This window comes from Mobula birostris, chromosome 13, assembly GCF_030028105.1.
Source record: "Mobula birostris isolate sMobBir1 chromosome 13, sMobBir1.hap1, whole genome shotgun sequence".
Lineage (NCBI taxonomy): Eukaryota > Metazoa > Chordata > Chondrichthyes > Myliobatiformes > Myliobatidae > Mobula > Mobula birostris.
The window spans coordinates 92,307,145-92,331,292 of NC_092382.1; the positions used below are offsets into that span (position 1 = coordinate 92,307,145).

The 24,148-nt window shown below is 48.1% G+C and overlaps 1 protein-coding gene across 1 annotated transcript in view; it reads right to left on the minus strand.

The window, feature by feature from the left end:
- LOC140207172 (uncharacterized) overlaps positions 1-24,148 on the minus strand; it is a 130,081-nt gene that overhangs the window by 6,329 nt on the left and 99,604 nt on the right. The window contains exons 21-29 of the mRNA XM_072275523.1: positions 22,740-22,904; positions 21,417-21,512; positions 12,367-12,411; positions 9,735-9,830; positions 8,985-9,182; positions 8,030-8,125; positions 7,154-7,300; positions 4,821-4,910; positions 3,565-3,660 (exon numbers count right to left, since the gene is read on the minus strand). Of these exons, the coding sequence (XP_072131624.1) occupies positions 3,565-3,660; positions 4,821-4,910; positions 7,154-7,300; positions 8,030-8,125; positions 8,985-9,182; positions 9,735-9,830; positions 12,367-12,411; positions 21,417-21,512; positions 22,740-22,904 (1,029 nt within the window). The remainder of the gene's footprint in view (positions 1-3,564; positions 3,661-4,820; positions 4,911-7,153; positions 7,301-8,029; positions 8,126-8,984; positions 9,183-9,734; positions 9,831-12,366; positions 12,412-21,416; positions 21,513-22,739; positions 22,905-24,148) is intronic.

Below are 24,148 nucleotides of genomic sequence, written 5' to 3' on the forward strand. Positions count from 1 at the left end.
AAAGCAAAAGAGAGCGCATACGACAAAGCAAAAATTAGCTGGAAGATAGAGGATTCATGCTCTCTCCTACCCTCCCCTGCCTCCTCACTATCTTTCCCAACTAGCCCTCCTTCCCTTCCAGTCACCAAGGCCAATGGTGAAGCAAATGCCTCTGCAAGGGCTTCTGATTATTTCTTCTCTACCCTCCTACAAAGCTGAAGCCTGCAGTCGATCGGGCCATTGGGGATTTATCCAACTCCATATGCTATGAGGCTGCAAATACCTAATGGACCAGCCTCCAGACAACGAAAAGTGTACCACTTCTTGAGGACGTGATCACTACTCTAATCAGAAGCAGGGTTTGAACTGACCCCGTTGTTCACGTCCATGGTATCGCACATCTAACAAGTGAATCAGGCTGGGAAACAGCATCTTCCCCCAGGCTGTTCGAATTTTTAACATCCCACTGCCATCCAGCACACATGTACCCCTTGTCTAAATGCCCTGCCACCCCAAACCCCCTCACTCCCCAATTCACAGATACATTCTCATCCAGCACATATCTAACACCCAGTCTAAATGCCCTGTCACCCCAAACCCCCATCACTCCCCAATTCACAGATACATTCTCATCCAGCACACATGTAACACCCAGTCTAAATGCCCTGTCACCCCAAACCCCCTCACTCCCCAATTCACAGATACATTCTCATCCAGCACACATGTAACACCCTGTCTAAACGCCATCACCCCAAACCCCCTCACTCCCCAATTCACAGATACGTTCTCATCCAGCACACATGTAACACCCTGTCTAAATGCCCTGTTACCCCAAACCCCCTCACTCCCCAATTCACAGATACATTCTCATCCTGCACACATGTAACATTCTGTCTAAATGCCCTGTCACCCCAAACCCCCTCACTCCCAATTCACAGATACATTCTCATCCAGCACACATCTAACACCCTGTCTAAATGCCCTGTCACCCCAAACCCCCACTCCCCAATTCACAGATACATTCTCATCCAGCACGCATGTAACACCCTGTCTAAATGCCCTGTCACCCCAAACGCCCTCACTCCCCAATTCACAGATACATTCTCATCCTGCACACATGTAACACACTGTCTAAATGCCCTGTCACCCCAAACCCCCACACTCCCCAATTCACAGATACATTCTCATCCAGCACACATGTCATAATGTCTTGTCTTAATGTCCTGTCACCCCAAACCCCATCACTCCCCAATTCAGAGATACATTCTCATCCAGCACACGTGTAACACCCTGTCTAAATGCCCTGTCACCCCAAAACCCCTCACTCCCCAATTCACAGATACATTCTCATCCAGCACACATGTAACACCCTGTCTAAATGCCCTGTCACCCCAAACCCCCTCACTCCCCAATTCACAGATACATTCCAATCCAGCACACATGTAACACCCTGTCTTAATGCCGTCACCCCAAACCCCCTCATTACCCAATTCACAGATACATTCTCGTCCTGCACACATGAAACACCATCTAAATGCCCTGTCACCCCATCCCCTTCACTCCCCAATTCTCAGATACAATCTCATCCAGCACATATGTAACACCGTCTAAATGCCCTGTCACCCCAAACCCCCTCACTCCCCAATTCTCAGATACAATCTCATCCAGCACATATGTAACACCCTGTCTAAATACCCTATCACCCCAAACCCCCGCACTCCACAATTCACAGATACATTCTCATCCAGCACACATGTAACACCCTGTCTAAATGCCCTGTCACCCCAAGCCCCCTCACTCCCCGATTCACAGATACATTCTCATCCAGCAAACATGTAACACACTGTCTAAATGCCCTGTCACCCCAAACCCCCTCACTCCCAATTCACAGATACATTCTCATCCTGCACACATGTAAAACCCTGTCTAAATGCCTTGTCACCCCAAACCCCCTCACTCCCCAATTCATAAATACATTCTCATCCTGCACACATGTAACACCGTCTAAATGCCCTGTAGCCCCAACCCCCCTCACTCCCCAATTCACAGATACATTCCAATCCAGCACACATGTAACACCCTGTCTTAATGCCCTGTCACCCCAAACCCCCTCATTCCCCAATTCACAGATACATTCTCGTCCTGCACACATGAAACACCATCTAAATGCCCTGTCACCCCATCCCCTTCACTCCCCAATTCTCAGATACAATCTCATCCAGCACACATGTAACACCCTGTCTAAATGCCCTGTCACCCCAAACCCCCTTACTCCCCGATTCACAGATACATTCTCATGCAGTACACATATAACACTCTGTCTGAATGCCCTGTCACCCCAAAACCCCTCACTCCCCAATTCACAGATACATTCTCATGCAGTACACATATAACACTCTGTCTAAATGCCCTGTCACCCCACTCCCCCGTCACTCCAATCCCCCTCACTCCCCAATTCACAGATACATTCTCATCCAGCGCACATGTAACACCCTGTCTAAATGCCCTGTCACCCCAAACCCCCTCACTCCCCAATTCACAGATACATTCTCATCCAGCACACATGTAACACCCTGTCTAAATGCCCTGACACCCCAAACCCCCGCACTCCCCATTTCACATTCTCATACTGCACTAGGCACCTTTCATCTTTTCTTGCTGGTGTTTAATATATTGATATTGCTACTTGTTCTAATATCATGGTGTCAACAACATTATAGTCTTTTACATAAACATGCACCTCGCACTTTATGTCAACCTCTCTACCTTCAGGCCATGAAACTCAAAGTCTTGGACAAATATTATTGTGCAGCAGTATTTTCTGGATCATAACTCTGTGTGCTGTGTATGGCTGTAGTCAAGTCACTTTTATTGTCATTTCAACCATAACTGCTGGTACAGTGCACAATAAAAAGGAACAACGTTCCTCCAGGACCATGGTGCCATACAGATCTCTGCAAAAGTCCTGGGCACATATACACAGCCAGGGTGCCTCAGACTTTTGCACAGTACGGTATTTGTCAATGTGGAGTGGAGACAGAGTTTGTAAATCTGTGGGAGCAAAGGATGTTGTGAATGGTGAGGATCGAGAGCCGTGGTAGGGATGTGGGAGAGGTGGCAGTGAAGGAGTGCTGGGAGGAGGTGTGGGGGGATGTTGTGGAGATGGTGAAGACACACCTAGCCCTAAAACACCAGGCTAAGTCATTTGATTCCAATAATTGGTTTATTGATCATTATACAATATCTCTCTGGTGCCTCCAGCTCCCTCCCCTCTTTCCCAACCATGATTTCCCTCTCACTGCCCCCTTCCTATTCTCAGTCCACAATGGAGACCCATCTCAGAGTCAGGTTTGTCACAGCTCATGTGAAATTTGATGGGCTTTTTTGTGGCAGCGGTACACTGCAAGACATAAAATTGCGACATTTAAATGACTGACTTCTACACCTTGGCCTCAGAAGAATGACATTTCGTTTAGATATTTTCATGAGCATGATTGAATGAAAATCAACTTGAAATTGAATCGGCTCATGGGAGTTTCCAGGTTACAGATTTATTGAAAGACACGCATTCAGGAGACTTGGTACCTGAGGTTGTCTCTGCTGCTGGGACAGAAAATGTTCCCTGGGAAAAATCTCCAGTGGACAAATCTTCAGACTGTTTCCCTGTGGAAGTCCCCGGATCTGGAATAAAGGAATGGAGAAACAGGAGAGTGGAAACACTGAAACAGATCATTAGACAAGACATGAGTTTGAGGAAAAGAAGATGGGGATAGTGAAGGAACCAACGTTATCTGTCTCCCTTCATTGACTCTCCCTCCCAAACCACCATGACTCCAGGTCTCTCTCCTCAGAGAGACAGGGTGAATTTCTGCAACCAAACATGGTGATGAGGGTTCCCTTCAGTGAACCCCGCCACCCATTCCTGAGCTTGCAGACTCCTCTGGGCGGATGGTCAAACCTGGATTTGCTTCTCTGCTTCAAACTCCCCACGCCATCACCCACTCACTTTGCTCACTCTGCTCACTCATCCCATCTCATCCTCTCCAGAGCCTGCCAAACCCAACCCCAATCCTGACCCTATTCATCATGCCACGAGATAATCTTTACACAAAGATACACCATTACTTCAAACCTTCACCCTTCTCCGTTGCCAAGTGGAACAATGCACTCTAATGCCCCACCTTTTCAAAAACTCCCCTGAACACCGACACTGTGCTCCCCAATATCACTAACCTCCATGGACTCACCAGGTGTCCAGTGAGTTCCCACCCGGCCACTGGGGCCTTGGCCCTCTCGGTGTTTCCCACCACCCCCAATACACAATGATCATAGTCCTATCCCTCATCCATCTAGTCCTAACACTACCCATTTGATCAGCCCAGACGCAGCCAGTGATCCCTGAAGCCCACGTTTCTAATCCCCGTGATACTGACCACGTAACCCTGACACAGGTTCTCAACCCTGTCGTCACTCTCAGTGACGACCCTGTCCACTCCCTCACCCAGATCCTGATCCTTCCTGAAGGTGACTCGGACATCCCCAGTGACCACCCACATCCCTCAATCAGCAAAGCCAAGGGGCTCAGTCCTCATGCTCTGGCCACCAACCCACCTCACCCGGCCCCGTGAACCAGACTCAGACCAAGGTCATTACTGCTCACGTTATAATTGTGCAACACCATCCCTTGTAGTGATCCTGAACGGTACCGAAATTTGTCACAGGGAGGAGAGAGGAACCTCTGACTCCATCATTCACACCCCATCCCCTGCAGGTAAACTGATCCCTGAGAAGCTGTATTTTACAGTGTGAGATTGAATCCACACAGACAGAAGATTTCACACCTGGGCTCGTGTCTCCTGCTTGGACAGAGGATGATTTCTGGGTGTGTTCTCCAGACACTGATCCATCGGTCTGTTTCCCTGTGGAACTACCTGTGTGTAGAACAGAGGAACAGAGAGTGAGAGAGTGGAGACACTGAAGCAATCATCATGAGTCAGAGGAACAGAGGAATAGGTGCGTGTGGAAACCAACATCACACAGGGTCTCTCCACTGTCTCTCCCAATTCTCTGTCACACCTGATCATTCCCTTCTGTGGGAGTCAGGACAAAGTTCAGGGATTAACAAGGGGATCAGGGTTTCCTTCAATGATCCCCACCACTGATTCCTGACCTGCAGTGTCCAGCTGTGGATCTGTACACGTCCAATATCACTTCCTCTCCAGCCACCTCTCTCCCCATCCACTCAACGGCCCCTTCACAGCCCTCAATTTCCTCTCCAACCTGTCGTTCCCTCCAATCAACTCTCTTTCTTCACTCCCCTCACCCCTCTCTGCACTCACCATCCTCACTCCCCTACAGTCTACTCTGACCGTTTTCCATCCACGATTCTCCACTCTCCCCTCCATTCTCTTCGTTCCTCTCCCCTGCCCACCGCTCCCTCCTGCTTTTTCTTCCCCACTATCATTCCCCCACTCCCGCTTCAGCCCTTACCTGCACTCTCTCTATTCCCCATACCATCCCAAACTCCATCCTCCCATAGCCCTGATTCTCCTCACCTCCTCTTCCCTTCTCCCTTCCCTCCCTTCTCACTCTCTCCTCCCCAACCTCGTCCCTCCACTCATTTCCCTCCATTCTTTCACTCCTCCCCTACCCTGTCCATTCCTTGCAGTCTCCCAACTTTACTTCCCTCTACCTTATCTTCTCTCTTTCCCTCAGTCCTCCCCGAACCCTGTCCCTAATCTCTTCCGCTCTCCCTCCTCCCCTCCCCTTCACCCTCTCTCATCCTCTGACCTCTCCTCCACTCATCTCCATCCCTCCCTGGGATCACACACAAATTGAACACCCAGATCTGTGGAGATGTGCAGTGGACATTACAGGGAGTAACGGGCTCCCGTTGTACGTGTATTCCCCAGCCCGACACAGAGTGTTGAGCTACAGGGTTCATAGTGCGGCCCCAATTCCTCACCCCTGCTTCAGGACGAGCCCCTCCAGGGATGGGCAGCACTGAGACACACTGGTGCAGTGGGTTATGCATATATAGTCAGAGGGTCACAGAACTCTACAGAACAGGAATAGGCCCATCGGCCCATCTAGTCCATGCTGACCTGCTATTATGCCTATTCCCATTGACCCACACTTGGAACGCAGCCCCCCAGACCCCTCCCATCCAAACGTTTCTTCATTGTTACATTCAAACCCACATCCACCACTTCACTGACAGCTCATTCCACACTCTCAGTACCCTCTGAGTGAAGTTGACCCTCGGGTTCCCCCTTAACTATTTCACCTTTCACCCTTAACTTATGACTTCTGCAATTCTAGACTCTTGCAATGTCAGTGGAAAAACTACGCTCTGCCCAATCATCCCTTCTCACTCTGTCCCCAACACACACTGCTTTACCCCACCCACCCACCTCCACAGTCCAACCCCAATCCTGACCTCATTCATCACCATGATACAACCTTTACAATAAAGATCCATCGAACATTAATTATTCACTGATGCCCAAGTCCCACAATGCCCTCTGATGGCCCAACACTACAAATACTGCCTCGTACACTGATGCATCGTAGCCCTGAAAATCCGCCAGGCAACATCTAATATTCAGTAACTGTCCAGTTTATTCCCATCCTCTGTCTGGTCTACAACACTCCAGACATTACCTCCCATCCCAACACAATGACCAGTCTCCAATTCCATCGCCACCCCATCCCAATCCCACCCATTTGATCAGCCCAGTGTCAGCCAGTGATCCCCTGAACCCCACTGCTCCCTGTCACGTCCTTGCTGCCCTTATTACACAATGAACAACATTCAGTAAGTTCCTTCACGGTTACCTGAGCTCGCAGACTCTTGATTTCCTGAAATGTGAAGGTTCCCTGGTCACTGATGCTTGGGTTCCCGAGTTGTGTCCAACAGGGAATCTGTACCTAAATTTGCAGACACAGCTGCTATGGCTGTCAGACCCAGACCAGGTTTACCTGTTGCTGTTCCCTGGGGTTTTGGAGTTGTGTCTGTCTGGGGATCCGTACGTGACCTTGAAGATCCTGCTGTGGTGGTGGTCAAACCTGGACCCGGTCACTGATCCCTGGGTTCCTGAGTTGTGTCAACAGGGAATCTGTACCTGAACTTGCCAACCCAGTTGGAGTGGTGGTCAAAACGGACCAGGTTTACCTGTCACTGTTCCCTGGAGTTTTGGTGTTATGTCTGATTGGGGATCTGTACGTGAGCTCGAAGACCCTGCTGGGGTTATGGACATAACTGGACCAGGTTTTCCGGTAGGTGATCCTTGCGATTCCCGAGCTATGTCCGACTGGGAATCTGTAATATGAATATATAGAAAGGAAGGGTAAATTAGTAAATAAGTTTTTTGTTCGATCAGGAAGGCTCAAGTCCAGGTCAAATCACCTATCACGCACATCCAGCAGGTGAATCAGTCAATAAGAGGTTCAATGTCACAGAGCGAGAAACTGAAAAACCCCAATGGACAGGAGACCTGATACCTGAGGATGTCTCTTCTGCTGACACAGAGGACGGTGATGGGGTGGGTTACAGGATGGGTGACTCCAGCCATTATCAATACTCTTCAGAGATCATCTGCCCTGTGTCAGTGGTTGCAGAACCAGTATATGTGATTTGCATCAGCTGCTCATACGACCATCCAGTACCTTGCTCCCATGCCTTCTCGTGACCCTGATTGTCGAGGGCAGGGGTGCTAAGCAGATGCCACACTTAATCCAAGGGTGACCTGCAGGCTAGTGGAGGGAAGGAGCACCCTACACCTCCTTTGGTAGAAATGTATCTCCACCCCGACAGATCTCTCATCTGTCATCTTATTTCAACCAACCCCATGCTCACCACAACAACGCTCACCACCTTTGGAGAGACAGTGGATGTTGGTGGAATTTGATGCAAGATGGAGAGAAGGATCATCTGAACAAACAACATCATTTCACCAAGACACACATCCAGCAGGTGAATCAGTCTATAAGAGGTTCAATGTCACAGAGTGAGAAACTGACAAACTCCAATGGACACGAGACCTGATACCTGAGGATGTCTCTCCCACTGAGACAGAGGACGGTGATGGGGTGGGTTGTCCTGTAGATGATCCATCGGGCTGATCCATTGTGGAAGCCTCCAGGTCTGGAACAAAGTAACAGAGACATGGGAGAGTGGCAGAGATTAAACAACACAACAGGGACAATAACTCACAAAGATGAAATATTGTGAAAATCCAGAGCAACACACACAATATGCTGGAAGAACTGAGGAGGTCAGTCTGCATCTCTGGAGGGGAATAAACAGTGAATGTTTTGGGCTGAGACCCTTTATCAGCACTGAGAAGGAAGGGGTAAGAAGCAAGAATAAAGAGGATGGGGGGAGTACAGCTGGCAGGTGATAGGTGAATGCAGGTGAATGGGAAGGTGGGCGGGTGAGGAAGGGGGTGATTTGGGAAACTGGGAGGTGATATGTGGAAGAGGTAAAGGGCTAAAGGAGGATTAATTCAATTGGAGAGGGGACAATGGACCAGAGAATAAAGGAATGGAGGAGGGGAGCAGAGGGAGGGGATAGACATCTGAGGAGAACAGAGGGGTTAGGAGTGGAGCCAGAGTGGGAATGGAATTAGAGAGAAGTGTTAGGGGGTAGAAATTACGAGGTTAGAGAAATCAGTGTTCATGCCGTCAGGGTGGAGGCTACCCAGATGGAATATGAGGTGTTGCCCTCCAATCTGAGTTTGGCCTCATCGTGTCAGTAGAGGGGGCCTTGGATAGACATGTGGGAATGGGAATGGGAAGCCGAATTGAAATGGGTAGCCACTGGGAAAACAATTTGAAAAGGAAGTCTCAGATCTGAGGAGATACCAAAACCATCCAGTCCCTGTTCAGCAACTTTCCCTCGTGAATGTCTCTGACCAGTCACTACTCTCAGTCAAAGCCCAGATGCATATTGAGGACTGAAGCAGGGAGAGATGATTCCCATCAATGACCCCCACCACACATACCTGCGCTTGCAGACCCTGCTGGGGTGGTGGTCAAACCCAGACCAGGTTCACCTGCTGCTGATCCCTGGGGTTCTGGAGTTGTGTCTGACCGGGAATCTACACGTGAGCTTGAAGACCCTGGTGTGGTGGTGGTCAAACCCAGACCAGGATCTCCCGTTACAGATTGCTGGGGTTCCCGAGTTGTGTCTGACTGGAAATCTGTAATAAGAAAATGTACAAAGGAAGGGTAAGGTAGTAAACAGGTTTTACGCAGGATCAGGAAGCAATTCAACGGCAGGATCAGGAGGCTCAAGACTGGTCAAATCTGTCCTCTGAAATACACACACTCCTCTCTCTTTTGCTCTTTAATACCTCGACCGTTGTCTCTCAAATCCCTCTCCTCACATCTCCCTCTCTCAGCATTCACTCTGTCTGCATCACTCTCTTGTCAGTCTCTCCTTCCTTCCCTCCAGTTGGAGTGTCACTCTCAGTGTTCTCCTCATTCAACTCTCCTTATAGTCATCACTCTCTCTTCGGTCACCACATTCCTCCCAATCCAGCATCCCACCTCTCTCCAACCTCCAACAGAGCCTCATCCCTCACGACTCACCAAACCCAACCCAACAGACAGGAGAGAGGAACCACTGACTCCATCATTCACACCCCTCCCCACAATGCACTGTACATCCAGTAGGTGAACTGGTCCATGGGAGGTTCAACCTCACAGAGTGACGGAGACTGAATGAACACAGACAAGCCGAGACATGGTACCTGAGGATGTGTCTTCCACGGGGACAGAGGACAGTTCCTGGGTGTGCTCTCCAGTAGACAATCCTGTAGACTGTTCCAATGTGGAAACCTCCAGGTCTGGAACAGAGTAACAGAGACATGGGAAATGGGCAGAGCTTAAACAACACAACAGGGACAATAATTTGTACAGACAAGGAATTCTGCAGATGCTGTAAATCTAGAGCAACAGACACAAAATGCTCAAGCAACTGAGCATGTCAGGCAGCATCTCTGCAGAGGAATAAACAGTCAATGTTTGGGCCAAGTCACTTCATCAGGACTGGAAAGGAAAAGGGCAGAAGCCACGCTAAGATGGTGAGGAGAGAACAAACTGGCAGGTGAAAGGTGAAAGCAGGTGAGCGAGAGGATATTTGGGTGAGTGAGCAGGATAATGTGAGAAGCTGGGAGGTGATAGGTGGTTGAGGTAAATGGTTGGAGAAGGAGAAATCCAATGAGAGGGGACAGTGGACCATGGATTAAAGAGATGGAGGAGGGGAACCAGAGGGAGGAGATGGGCAGGGGAGGAGAGGAGAAGGGTTAAGAGGTGAGCTGGAATGGGAATGGAAAAAGGGAGGGGGAAGAGAAGGGAATCTACCAAAAGTTGGAGAAATTGATATTCTTGCCATCAGGTTGGAGGCTACCTAGATTGGATATGAGGTGTTGCTCTTCGAACTCGGGGGTGGTCTCATCATGTCAATCATGGACAGGCATGTTAGAATGGGAGTAGGATGTAGAATTAAAATGGGACACCACCAGAAAAACAATTGGACAAAGAAGTCTCTGATTTGAAAAGAAACCAAAACCATCCAATCCCTGTACACTAACTCTCCCTCCCAAATTTCCATGACTAGGCACTTCTCTCAGTCAAAGCCCAGATGGATATCAAGGATGAAAGGAGGAAAGATCTTTCCATTCATTGATCCCTCGCCCCATCACAAATACCTAAGCTCGGAGACCCTGCTGAGGTGGTGGTCAAACCCACACCAGGTTCTCCGATCACTGATCCCAGGAGATCCCAAGTGGTATCCAACTGGGCATCTGCTTCTGAGCTTGTAGTCCCTACTGGGATGGTGATCAAATCCAGACCAAATTCTCCAGTTGCTGGTCAGAGGTTCCCAAGTTGTGTCCGATGGGGAATCTGTACCTGAGCTCGTCGACCCAGCTCATGTGGTGGTCAAACCCGGACCAGGTTCACCTGTCACCGATCCCTGGGGTTCTGGAGTTGTGTTCAACTGGGGATCTATCTATACGTGAGCTTGAAGATCCTGCTGGGGTGGTGGTCAAACCCAGACCAGGTTTACCTATCACTGATCCCTGGGGTTCCCAATTTGTGTCTGACTGGGAATCGGCAATAAGAAGATAAACAAAGGAAGGGTAAAGTATAAACAAGTTTTACATTAGATCAGGAAGGAAATCAATGGCAGGAACAGGAGGCTCAAGTCCAAGTTCAAATCTATCCTCTGAAACACACACTCCCCTCTCCTTTGCTCTTTAATATCTCTACCGTCATCTCTCAAAGCCCTCTCCTCACATCTCCCACTTGGCATTCGCTCTGTCTCATCACTCTCTTGCCAATTTTTCCGTCCTTCCCACCAGTGGGAGCGTCACTCTCACTGATCTCTCTGCTCAACTCTCCTTACACAGTCATCACTCTCTCTTCACTCATCTCATTCCTCCCACTCCAGCATCCCACCTCTCTCTCTATCCCTCTCTCCTGTGTGTTTTCACTCATTTCCTTCTGTCCATGTACTGAATTACATCTGCCTCTCTCCCTCTCTCTCTCTCGGTGGCGGGGAGCGCTTTCTGTCGATCCATGAGTCGGTGAATCTCAGAATAAAAAGTGACGCAGCAGACTGTAAGATCGTCACTGCGACTGTCAGTCTCCCCTTTCACTGTGAAATGGATGAAATCTCTCTGACCCTTGTTAGTGAGAGAGAGCGCCTGTGGCTGTCGAACTGTTGGGTAAACAACAGTTTTTGTTGACTGCAGATCGTGGTGTCTCTTTGGCTGCTTTGATATTGCTTGGTGGGTGGGGGTGTCATTGATGCTTTTTTGCTGAAATGGGTGGGGGTGGTAATGAACGGAGCCATTTGAAACCTCCCTCCTGTATCACTCTCGATCTCTCCAGCCCTCTCTGTTCATTCTTCCCACCCCACTCTCTCCAACCCCCAACAGAGCCTCATCCCTCACGACTCACCAAACCCAAGTTGATTAGGTGAGAGAGGGAAAGGGGATGGGGAATGATGAAGAATTGAGGACCATTACCAGAAGTTTGAGAAATCAATGTTCATGGCTGTCAGTTCGGAAACTACACGGACACAATATGAGGTGTTGTCCCTCCAGTTTGAGTTTGGCCTCATCATGTCAGTGGAGGAGGCCTTGGACAGACATGTGGGAATGGGAAATCTCCCTTGTGAATGGCTGTCACTACTCTCAGTCAAAGCCCAGATGAATATTGAGAACTGAAGGAGGGAAAGATCATTCCTTTCAATGACCCCTACCATGGATACCTGAATTTACCGACCCTGGGTTTCCTGAATTGTGTCCAACTGGGGATCTATACGTGAACTTGAAGACCCTGGTGGGGCAGTGGTCAAACCCAGACCAGGCTCACCTGTCGCTGATCCCTGGGGGTCCTGAGTTGTGTCTGACTGGGAATCTGCAATAAGAAGATATACAAAGGAAGAGTAAAGTAGTGAACAAGTTTTACGTTAGATCAGGAAGAATTTCAATGCCAGGAACAGGAGGCTTAAGTCCAGGTCAAACCTGTCCTCTGAAATACACACACTCCCCTCTCCTTTGCTCTTTAATACCTCTACGCTTGTCTCTCAAATCTCTCTCCTCACATCTCCCTCTGTCGGCATTCACTCTGTCTGCATCACTCTCTCGTCAGTCTCTCCTTCCTTCCCTCCAGTTGGAGTGTCACTCTCACTGATCTCTCTGTCCAACTCTCCTTACACAGTCATCACTCTCTCTTCACTCACTTCATTCCTCCCACTCCAGCATCCCACCTCTCCCTCCATCCCTCTCTCCTGTGTGTTTTCACCCATTTCCTTCTGTCCATGTACTGATTTACTCCAATCCCACTCCGGTCGTTTCTATGTCTCATCAGTCACCGTGCAAATCCTCACAGTCATTCCTCCCTTCCTCTCTCTGACCATCCTCCCCTCTCACCTGCACCACTCCTCCCCTCCCTCCTGTGTTACTCCACCCCTCTCTGTTCATTCCTCCCACCCCACTCTCTCCAACCCCCAACAGAGCCTCATCCCTCACGACTCACCAAACCCAACCCAACAGACAGGAGAGAGGAACCACTGACTCCATCATTCACACCCCTCCCCACAATGCACTGTACATCCAGTAGGTGAACTGGTCCATGGGAGGTTCAACCTCACAGAGTGACAGAGACTGAATGAACACAGACAGACTGAGACTTGGTAACACAGACATGGGAAATGGGCAGACCTTAAACAACACAACAGGGACAATAATTTGTACGACAAGAATTTCTGCAGATGCTATAAATCTGGAGCAACACACACAAAATACTGAAGGAACTCAGCAGGTCAGGCAGAACCTCTGGTGGGGAATAAACAGTTGATGTTTTCGGCCAAGACACTTCATCAGGACTGGAAAGGAAGGGGGCAAAAGCCAGAATAATAAACGTGGAAAGTGTTCAAGCTGGTAGGTGACAGGTGAAGACAAAAGAGTGAGAAGATGTCTGGATGAGAAACATAGAAAATCTAGAGCACAATACAGGTCCTTCGGCCTACAAAGTTGTGCTGAACATGTCCCCACCTTAGAAATTACTAGGCTTACCTATAGCCCTCTATTTTTCTAAGCTCCATGTAGCTAGCCAAAAGTCTCTTAAAAGACCCTATCGTATCCGCCTCCACCACCGTTGCTGGCAGCCCATTCCACGCACTCACCACTTTCTGAGCAAAAAAACCTACCCCTGACATCTTCTCTGTACCTACTCCCCAGCACCTTAAACCTGTGTCCTCTTGTGGCAACCATTTCAGCCCTGGGAAAAACTCTCTGACTATCCACACGATCAATGCCTCTCATCATCTGATACACCTCTATCAGGTCACCTCTCATCCTCCGTCACTCCAAGGAGAAAAGGTCAAGTTCACTCAACCTATTCACATAAGGCACGCTCTCTAATCCAGGCAACATCCTGGTAAATCTCCTCTGCACCATTTCTAAGGTTTCCACGTCCTTCCTGTAGTGAGGTGACCAGAACTGAGCACAGTACTCCAAGTGTGGTCTGACCAGGGTCCTACATAGCTGCAACATTACCTCTCAGCTCCTAAATTCAATTCCACGATTGATGAAGGCCAATACACCATATGCCAATGGTCCCCAACCACCGGGCCGCGGACTGGTACCGGCCTGCAAAGCATGTGCTACCGAGCCGTGAGGAAACGATATGATTTGATGATATGAGTCAGCAGCACTTTTCCTCATTCCCTGCATGCCCACCGTTGAGCTTGAACGCACGCGAGGTCATTACACATGCGAGGTCATTACCTGCACGTCATCCATGTCAGCGCGGGAAGGCCATCAACTCCTCGAGCTTGCAAATGACGGCGGGCTGAAAAGTATGTTTGACATAATATCTCTGCCGGCATTCTGGATCAAAGTCAAGACTAAATATCCTGAGATAGCCACAAAAACAATGAAAACGTTGCTTCCATTTCCAACATATCTCTGCAATGAATGCAACGAAAACTAAATTGCAAAATAGACTGGACATAAGGAACCCCTTTCGAGTATCGCTGTCTCCCATCATCCTTCGACAGCACTGTCTTGTTGCAGGGAAACAAGCCCAAGGCTCCCACTGATTCAGCGATATTGGTGTGTTGCAATGATTTTATGTGTTCATACGGGAAAAATATGTGCTGTGGGTTTAATATCCAAACGTTACTTAAAATGTTATGATGCTATTGACTTATAAGTGACATATATAACCATATAACCATTTAACAATTACAGCACGGAAACAGACCATCTCGGTCCTTCTAGTCCGTGCGGAACGCTACTCTCACCTAGTGCCACCAACCTGTACTCAGCCATAACACTCCATTCCTTTCCTGTCCATATACCTATCGAATTTTTCTTTAAATGATAATATCAAATCTGCCTCTACCACTTCTACTGGACGTTCATTCAACACTTACTTCAAGCTCCCCTGTCCTCCCCGATAATTGACTTATCTCTATATTCATGCAAGGAAAATATGTGCTGTGAGTTTAATATTAAATTCGTTAGATAAACCCTTTTAGAAGTGAAATTGAGTGTATTAGCCACTTATCACCTATATTCTGGTCGTGATTGACACGCAACCACACCCCCCCCGCCCCCGAACAGTATCGTCAAAACCGATTTGTAGAAAAAAATCGGCATGGCACATACATGCATGTGCACACAGGTGCCCGCGCAAGGCTTCATGATCATGGTAGTCTTTCACGGTCGGCCGGTCCGCAAGAATATTGTCAATAATACACTGGTCCGTGGTGCAAAGATCACAGGATCAACCTGCGCAGCTGTTTTGAGTGTCCTATGGACTCGGACCCTATGATCCCTTTGATCCTCCACACTGCCAAGAGTCTTACCATTAATACTACATTCTGCCATCATATTTGACCTACGAAAATGAACAACTTCACACTTATCTGAGTTGAACTCCATCAGCCACTTCTTAGCCCAGTTTAACATCCTATCAATGTCCTGCTGTAACCTCTGACAGCCCTCCACACTATCGACAACACCCCCAACCTTTGTGTCATCAGCAAACTTACTAACCCATCCCTCCACTTCCTCATCCAGGTCATTGACAAACCAGAAAAGTTGGGATATTTTCCAAAATGCAATAAAAACAAAAATCTGTGATATGTTAATTCACGTGAACCTTTATTTAACTGACAAAGGTACAAAGAAAAGATTTTCAGTAGTTTTACTGACCAACTTAATTGTATTTTGTAAACATACACAAATTTAGAATTTGATGGCTGCAACACACTCAACAAAAGTTGGGACAGAGGCATGTTTACCATTGTGTTACATCACCTTTCCTTTTAATAACACTTTTTAATCGTTTTGGAACTGAGGATACTAATCGTAGTAGATTTGCAATTGGAAATTTTGTCCATTCTTGCTTGATATAAGACTTCAGCTGCTCAACAGTCCGTGGTCTCCGTTGTCTGATTCTCCTCTTCATGATGCACCATACTTTTTCAATAGGAGATAGATCTGGACTGGCAGCAGGCCAGTCAAGCACACGCACTCTGTGTCTACAAAGCTACGCTGCTGTAGCCCATGGAGAATGTGGTCTGGCATTGTCCTGCTGAAATAAGCATGGACGTCCCGGGAAGAGACGTCACTTTGATGACAACATATGTCTCTCTAAAATCCTAATATATGCCTCAGAGTCAATGGTACCTTCACATACATGCAACTCACCCATGCCAAGGGCACTGATGCACCCCCATACCATCACAGATGCCGGCTTTTGCACCTTTTGCTGATAACAATCTGGATGGTCGTTTTCATTTTTGGCATGGAGAACTCGACGCCCGTTTTTTCCGAAAACTAGCTGAAATGTGGACTCATCTGACCACAGCACACGGTTCCACAGTCTTTCGGTCCATCTGAGATGAGCTCGGGCCCAGAGAACTCACTGGCGTTTCTGCATAGAGTTGATGTATGGCTTCCTCCTTGCATAATACAGTTTCAAGTTGCATTTCTGGATGCAGCGACCGACTGTGTTGAGTAACAATAGTTTTCCGAAGTACTCCCGAGTGCCGGTGGCTATAATTGTCACAGTAGCATGACGGTTTCTTAGGCAGTGCCACCTGAGGGCCCGAAGATCATCCTCAAAAAATTCAATCAGGCTCATAAGGCACGCCCTGCTCTTGACAACACCATGCTGACTACTCCTAATCATATTATACCTCTCCAAATGTTCATAAATCCTGCCTCTGAGGATCTTCTCCATCAACTTACCAACTACTGAGGTAAGACTCACTGGTCTATAATTTCTCTACTCCCTTTCTTGAATAAAGGAACAACATCTGCAATTCTCCAATCCTCTGGAACCTCTCCCATCCCCATTGATGATGCATCGCCAGAGGCTCAGCAATCTCCTCCCTCACCTCCCACAGTAGCCTGGGGTACCTCTCATTAGGTCCTGGCGACTTATCCAACTTGATGCTTTCCAAAAGCTCCAGCACATCCTCTTTCTTAATATCTATATGTTCAAGCTTTTCAGTCTGCTGCAAGTCATCACTACAATCACCAAGATCCTTTTCCATAGTGAATACTGAAGTACAGTATTCACTGAGTACCTCTGCTATTTCCACCGGTTCCATGCATACTTTCCCACTGTCACACTTGATGGGTCCTATTCTTTTACGTCTTATCCTCTTGCTCTTCACACACTTGTAGAATGCCTTGGGGTTTTCCTTAATCCTGCTCACCAAGACCTTCTCATGGCCACTTCTGGCTCTCCTAATTTCCTTCTTAAACTCTTTCCTATTAGCCTTATAATCTTCCAGATCTCTAACATTACCTAGCTCTCTGAAACTTTTGTAAGCTTTTCTTTTCTTCTTGACTAGATTTATTACAGCCTTTGTACACCATGGTTCCTGTACCCTACCATAACTTCCATCTCATTGGAACGTACCTATGCAGAACTCCACCCAAATATCCCCTGAACATTTGCCACATTTCTTCCGTACTTTTCCCTGAGAACATCTGTTTCCAGCTTAAGCTTCCAATTTCCTGCCTGATAGCCTCATAATTTCCCTTACTCCAATTAAATGCTTTTCCAACTTGTCTGTTTCTATCTCTCTCCAAAGCTATTGTAAAGGAGATAGAATTATAAACACAAAATAATCTGCAGATGCTGGGGTCAAAGCAACACTCACAACATGCTGGAGGAACTCAGCAGGTCGGGCAGCATCAGTGGAAAAGATCAGTCGATGTTCCAGGCCAGAACCCTTTGTCAGTAGATAGAATTATGATCACTATCTCTAAAATGCTCTCCCGCTGAGAGATCTGACACCTGACCAGGTTCATTTCCCAATACCAAATCAAGTACAGGTACTCTTGTAAGTTTTTCTACATATTGTGTCAAGAAACCTTCCTGAACACACCTGACAAACTCCACCCCATCTCAACCCCTTGCTCTAGGGACATGCCAATCGATATTTAGGAAATTAAAATCTCCCATCACGACAACTCTGTTATTATTACACCTTTCCAGGATCTGTTTCCCTATCTGCTCCTTGATACCACTGTTACTATTGGGCGGCGTATAAAAAACACCCAGTAAAGTTATTGACCCCTTCCTGTTCCTAACCTCCACCCACAGAGACTCGGTAGACAATCCCTCCATGGCGTCCACCTTTTCTGCAGCCATGACACTATTATCTCTGATCAACAGGTCCACGTCCCCACCTCTTTTGCCTCCCTCCCCGTCCTTTCTGAAACATCTAAAACCCGGCACTTGAAGTAACCATTCCTGTCCCTGAGCCATCCAAGCCTCTGTAATGGCCACAACATCATATCTCCAAGTACTGATCCACGATCTAAGCTCATCCGCTTTGTTCACAACACTCCTTGCGCTAAAATAGACACACCTCAAAACTTCGTTCTGAGTGCGTCCCTTCTCTATCGAGTGAGCATGATGGTGTGAGAAGCTGGGAGGTGATATGTGGAAGAGGCAAAGGGCTGAAGAAAGAGAAATCCAAGGAGAGAGGATAGTGGACAATCGAATAAAAAGATGGATGGGGGGACCAGATGAAAGAGATGGGCAGGTGGGGAGAAGAGAAGGACTAAAAGGGGAGGCAGAACAGGAATGGAAAAAGAGAGAAGTGGGAGAGAGGAGAAACTACCAAAGGTTAGAGAAATCGATATTCATGCCATAAGATTGGAGGCTACCAAGACGAAATATGAGGTGTTGCTCTTCGAATGAACCTGAGGGTGGTCTCATCGTGTCAGTCATGGACAGTTCTGTCAGAATAGGAGTGGGACATAGAATTAAAATGGGTAGCCAACTGAACAACAATTTTACAAAGAGGTCTCTGATTTGAAAAGAAACCAAAATCATCCAGTCCCTGTTCACCAGTTCTCCCTCCCAAAACTTCTGTGACTAGTCAATTCTCTTAGTCAAAGCCCAGATGACTGAAGGAGGGAAAGATCACTCCATTCATTGATCCCTCCCTCCCCACTCACAGATACCTCAGCTCAAAGACCCTGCTGGGGTGGTGAACAAACTTGGACCAGTTTTTCCCCATTGCTGCTACCTGGGGACCCTGAGATGTATCCGATTGGGAATCTGTACCTGAGACCACAGAACCTGCTGAGGTGGTGGTCAAACCCGGACCTGGTTCTCCGGTTGCTGTTCCCTGGGCTTCCCAAGTTGTGTCCAACTGGGGATCTGTACTTGTGTTCACAGACCCTGCAGGGGTCGTGGTCAAACCTGGTCCAGGTTCTCCGGTTGTTGATCCCTGGGGTTCCCAAGTTGTGTCTGACTGGGAATCTCCAATAAGAAGATATACAAAGGAAGGGTAAAGTAGTGAACAAGTTTTATGTTCAATCAGGAAGGAATTCAACCGCAGGAACAGGAGGCTCAAGTCCAGGGCAAATCTGTCCTCTGAAATACACACACTCCCCTCTCCTTTGCTCTTTAATAACTCGCCCCTTCACTCTCAAATCCCTCTCCTCACATCTCCCTCTCTCAGCATTCACTCTGTCTGCATCACTCTCTTGTCAGTCTCTCCTTCCTTCCCTCCAGTTGGAGTGTCACTCTCAGTGTTCTCTCTGTCCAACTCTCCTCACACAGTCATCACTCTCTCTTCACTCACCACATTGCTCCCACTCCAGCATCCCACCTCACTCTCCATCCCTCTCTCCTGTGTGTTTTCACCCATTTCCTTCTGTCCACATACTGAATTACTCAAACCCCACTCTGATCGTTTCTATATCTCATCAGTCACCGTGCAACTCCTCAGTCATTCCTCACTTCCTCTTTCTGACCAATGGGTGGAGTTAAGATGGCGCTAAGCTCCTTCAAGCTCATCTGCAGAAACAGTTTAAATTCCTCTCTTTACTGTCTCCCTTTCCCCTTTCCAAGGTGGCTGGGGTTCTATCAAGGTCCTGATCTGCAACGGCACTGCAACTGTTTTTTATGGCGGATGATCACCCACTCCTGGAGCTCCCCAGCCAACCGTTTTCCCACATTCTCCACGCACGGCTGGGAAGATGGTGCCTCCGGGGTGCAACCCTGTGGATAACTGATTCCAGGCCGATGTTGCCGACTGAGGTGTCGTGGGAAAAGGAACATCAGGATTTCGCTGCGGCGGATGTATGGACGGAGGTCTCTGTGGTTGAGCGATCACACTCTCTCTCTTTCTCTCAGTGGTGGGGAGAGTTTTCTGCTGATTCTTGAGTTGGATAATCTCAGAATAAAAAGTGACGCAGCAGACTAACATCATCACACCGACCGTCAGTCTCTCCTTTCACTGTGAAATGGGTGACATCTCTCTGACCCTTGTTAGAGCGAGAGAGAGAGTGAGTGAGAGTGAGAGATGTATGGATGGAGGTCTCTGCAGTTGAGCAATCACACTCTCTCTCTCTGTCTCGGCGGCGGGGAGTTTTGTCAATTCTCGAGTCGGAGAATCTCAGAAAGAAAAGTGACACAGCAGATTGTAACATCATCACAGCGACTGTCAGTCTCCCCTTTCACTGTGAAATGGGTGACATCTCTCTGACCCTTGTTAGTAGAGCGAGAGAGAGCACGCGAGAGAGTGAGAGTGACAGAGTGAGAAAAAGAGAGAGCGAACGAGAGAGAGTGCCTGTGGCTGTTGAACTGTCCGGTAAACAAGTTTTTGTTGACTGCAGATCATGGTCTCTCTTTGGCTGCTTTGCTATTGCTTGATAGGTGGCGGGTGCTGACACATTTTTGCCAAAATGGGTGGGGTTGGAGGGGGGAAGGTTGATTTGTTGATTATTTGTGCGTAGGAGGGGGAGAGGGGCTTTGGGATTCTAATGTCCTTCTGTCATTCATTCTTTTGGGTTCCTCTGTAATTCATGAACCCAACCTCACTATTCCTCTCTTTGCACTATTTATTTAGTTTATTTTTGTTTGGAACGTACAGGAATATTTTTTGTCTTGCACTGTACTGCTGCCAAAAAACAACAAATTTCACAAGGTACGTTAGTGATAATAATCCCGATTCTGATCCTGAATCTCTTACCACTGACCATAAATCTTTGTGTCAGATTTATGTCCTCAAGTTATATTCACCCCTGATCAGAGGTAATATTTCCAGCAGGAGGTCCCACACCACCAGCTTCAGGAACATTTATTACCCCACAACCATCAGACTCCTGACCGGCGTGGATAACTTCACTCACATCAACTCTGAACTGATTCCACAACCGACAGACTCACTTTCAAGGAATCTACAACTCATCATCTCAGTATTATTGAACATTTTATTTCCACAATTTGCCTTCTTTTTCACGTTGCTTGTTTGTCAGTCTTTGTTTTTGTACAGTTTTTCATAAATGCTGTTGTATTTCTTTATTTTCCTGTAAATGACTGCAATAAAATGAATCTCAGGATAGTACATGCACTGTCACAGGACTTGCTACCTGAGGATGTGTCTCCCGATGGGACAGAGGGCAGTTCCTGGGTGGTCCTTCCAGTCGATGACCCTTTGGCCTGTTCCCTTGGAGAAATCCCCAGGTCTAGGATAAAGAAACAGAGATGTGGGAGAGGGAAAATCACTGAAATATCATACCTTTCTCCTACAAATGAGACTACTCCAAATTCTTTATTACTACAGGAGACTCCCATCATTCACAGTTGGGATGAAATTCTGGGACTGACCACGGGAATCAGCATTCCCTTCCATGACCCCCACCACCAATTCCTGAGCTGTGGACCGTTCAGCATCCATCATGTCTCCACCCACCTCCCCCCCCCATCTGTTTGTGGCTCCCTCTCAGCACCCCTCCTCCCTCCATATTATACCCCAGACCTCTCTCCCATCCCCACCAACAATCTCCCTCCATTGCCCTTATTCCTCCTCCCTCCTCTTTCTCTCCCCACCGCTCTCCCTCCTCTCCATTTTCTCACTTCCCTCCACCCCAGTCCTTCCCCTCCTAATCCTCCTTTCTCCTCAATGTCCCTTCCCCTCTTCCCCCTGATGATCTTCACGTGGTCCCCATGTGTGACAGGGCAGCCCGGGGGTGGGGGGGGTTCTCTCAGGTCACCTCACTGTAGGAAGGATGTGGAAGCTTTAGAGAGAGTGCAGAATGGATTTACCAGGACGATGTCTGGATTGGAGAGCATGTCTTGTGAGGAGAGGTTGAGTGAGCTCGGGCTTTTCTCTTTGGAGTGAAGGAGGATGAGAGATAACTTGATAGAGGTGTACACGATGGTAAGAGGCATAGAACGAGTAGTCAGCCAGAGACTTTTTCCCCAGGGAGGAAGTGGCTAATACCAGCAGGTGTAATTTTAGGTGACTGGAGGAAAGTACAGGATGGATGTCAGAGATTAAGCTCTTCACACAGAGAGTGGTGGGTGTGTGGAACACCCTGCAAGGGGTGGTGGTACAGACAGATACATTCGGGGCATTTAACAAACTCATAGGCACATGGATGACAAAAACATGGACGGTTATAGGGGAGGGAAGGGTTAGATTGATCTCAGAGTAGGTCTGCACAACACTGTGGGCCGAAGGGCCTGTGCTGTGCTGTACTGTTCTGTGTTCCATGATCTCTGTCTCAGGTCAGACTGGGCAGTTTCATTCTGACCCAGGTGTGAAGGGGGATACGAGAAAGGTGATCACAGACCACGGGCAGGACAGCCGACTGGAAAACTCAGCCCGTGGTGTGTGTTGGTGACTCAGGATGTCCCAGAACTTCCCCACAACTACCACACTGCTGTGTCACTGGGGAACGGTGACCTACCTGTACAGTACACAGCAGTATTCCCGGGTGCCGGCTTCAGCCAATACACAAAGTAACCGGAGCAGTTTTTCACCCTGATCTCCTGGCTCCAGTGACAGGAGTCTTCACCCACAGTGAAGCAGACGGTCCTGGTCACCTCCTCCTCTCCCACGTTGGGATGGGGACCTGGAATGAGATTTATAAACACTGTAAAATGTACCCGGTCCCACAGTACGGCAGGGAATGTGAATCAGGACCCACTGTAAATCAGTGGTTCACAACCCACGGTCCGGTCCAGCCTCAGTCAGCACTGAGCTGCTCCCTCTCCCTCTCCCTCTCCTCCCCACCCTCCCTGCAGCAGCACCTTAATCTTCTGAATGAGCCTCCCATGAGGGACCTTGTCAAACATCTGAGGGATCTCACTGAAATCTATCGAATATTGAAAGGCCTGGATAGTGTGGACATGGAGAGGATGTTTCCAAATGTGGGGGAGTCTGGGACCAGAGGACACAGCCTCAGGACACAAGAACCTCCCTTTAGAACAGAGATGAGGGAGAATTTCCTTCACCAGAAGGGAGTGAATCTGTGGAATTCATTACCACAAACGGCTGTGGAGGTCACGTCATTTATAAATGTAAAGTGGCGGTTGAGTGGTTTTTTTGATTTGTGAGGGTGTCATTTGTGACTGTCCCTCATTCACCCACGGTCTTCCCAATGCTCACAAGTCCCATCCATAAGAATCCTCTCCACTGCCTTCCCTACCACTGACGTGAGACTTACTGGTCAGAGAGTCACAGAAGGCTACAGCACAGAAACAGGCCCTTCGGCCCATCCAGTCCATGCTGAACCATTTAAACTGCCTTGTCCCATCAACCTGCACCCGGACCATAGCCGTCCATCTCTCCCATCCATGTACCAACCAAACTTCTCTGACACATTGAAATCAAAATGGCATCCACCACTTGCTCAGGCAGCTCGATCCACACTGTCATTATTCTGTTTCCCAATATTTTCTCCACATTGGAACTGAATGTTAAATCTGTTTTATTTATTTATTTATCTATCTGTTTGGAACTAAAACGTGGAGAATGGGCTTCTGGCCCTTCAGTCACACCACCTCAGCAATCCTCAACAACCCTGATTAACCTAACCTAATCATGGGACAATTTACCCACCCGGTACGTCTTTGGACTGTGGGAGGAAACCGGAGAACCCGGGGAAAACCCATTCATTCCATGGGGAGGACGGACAGAGACTCCTTACAGATGATGCTGGAACTGAACTCTGAACTCCGACACCCCGACCTGTAATAGCGACGCGCTAACCACTACGTTACCATGGCAACCATTAATTTATCCCACTAATTGGTAAACGATGATGTCTGCAGACTCCCCCAACTCCCTGGAGATTGCCCCACCACTGAAATAAGT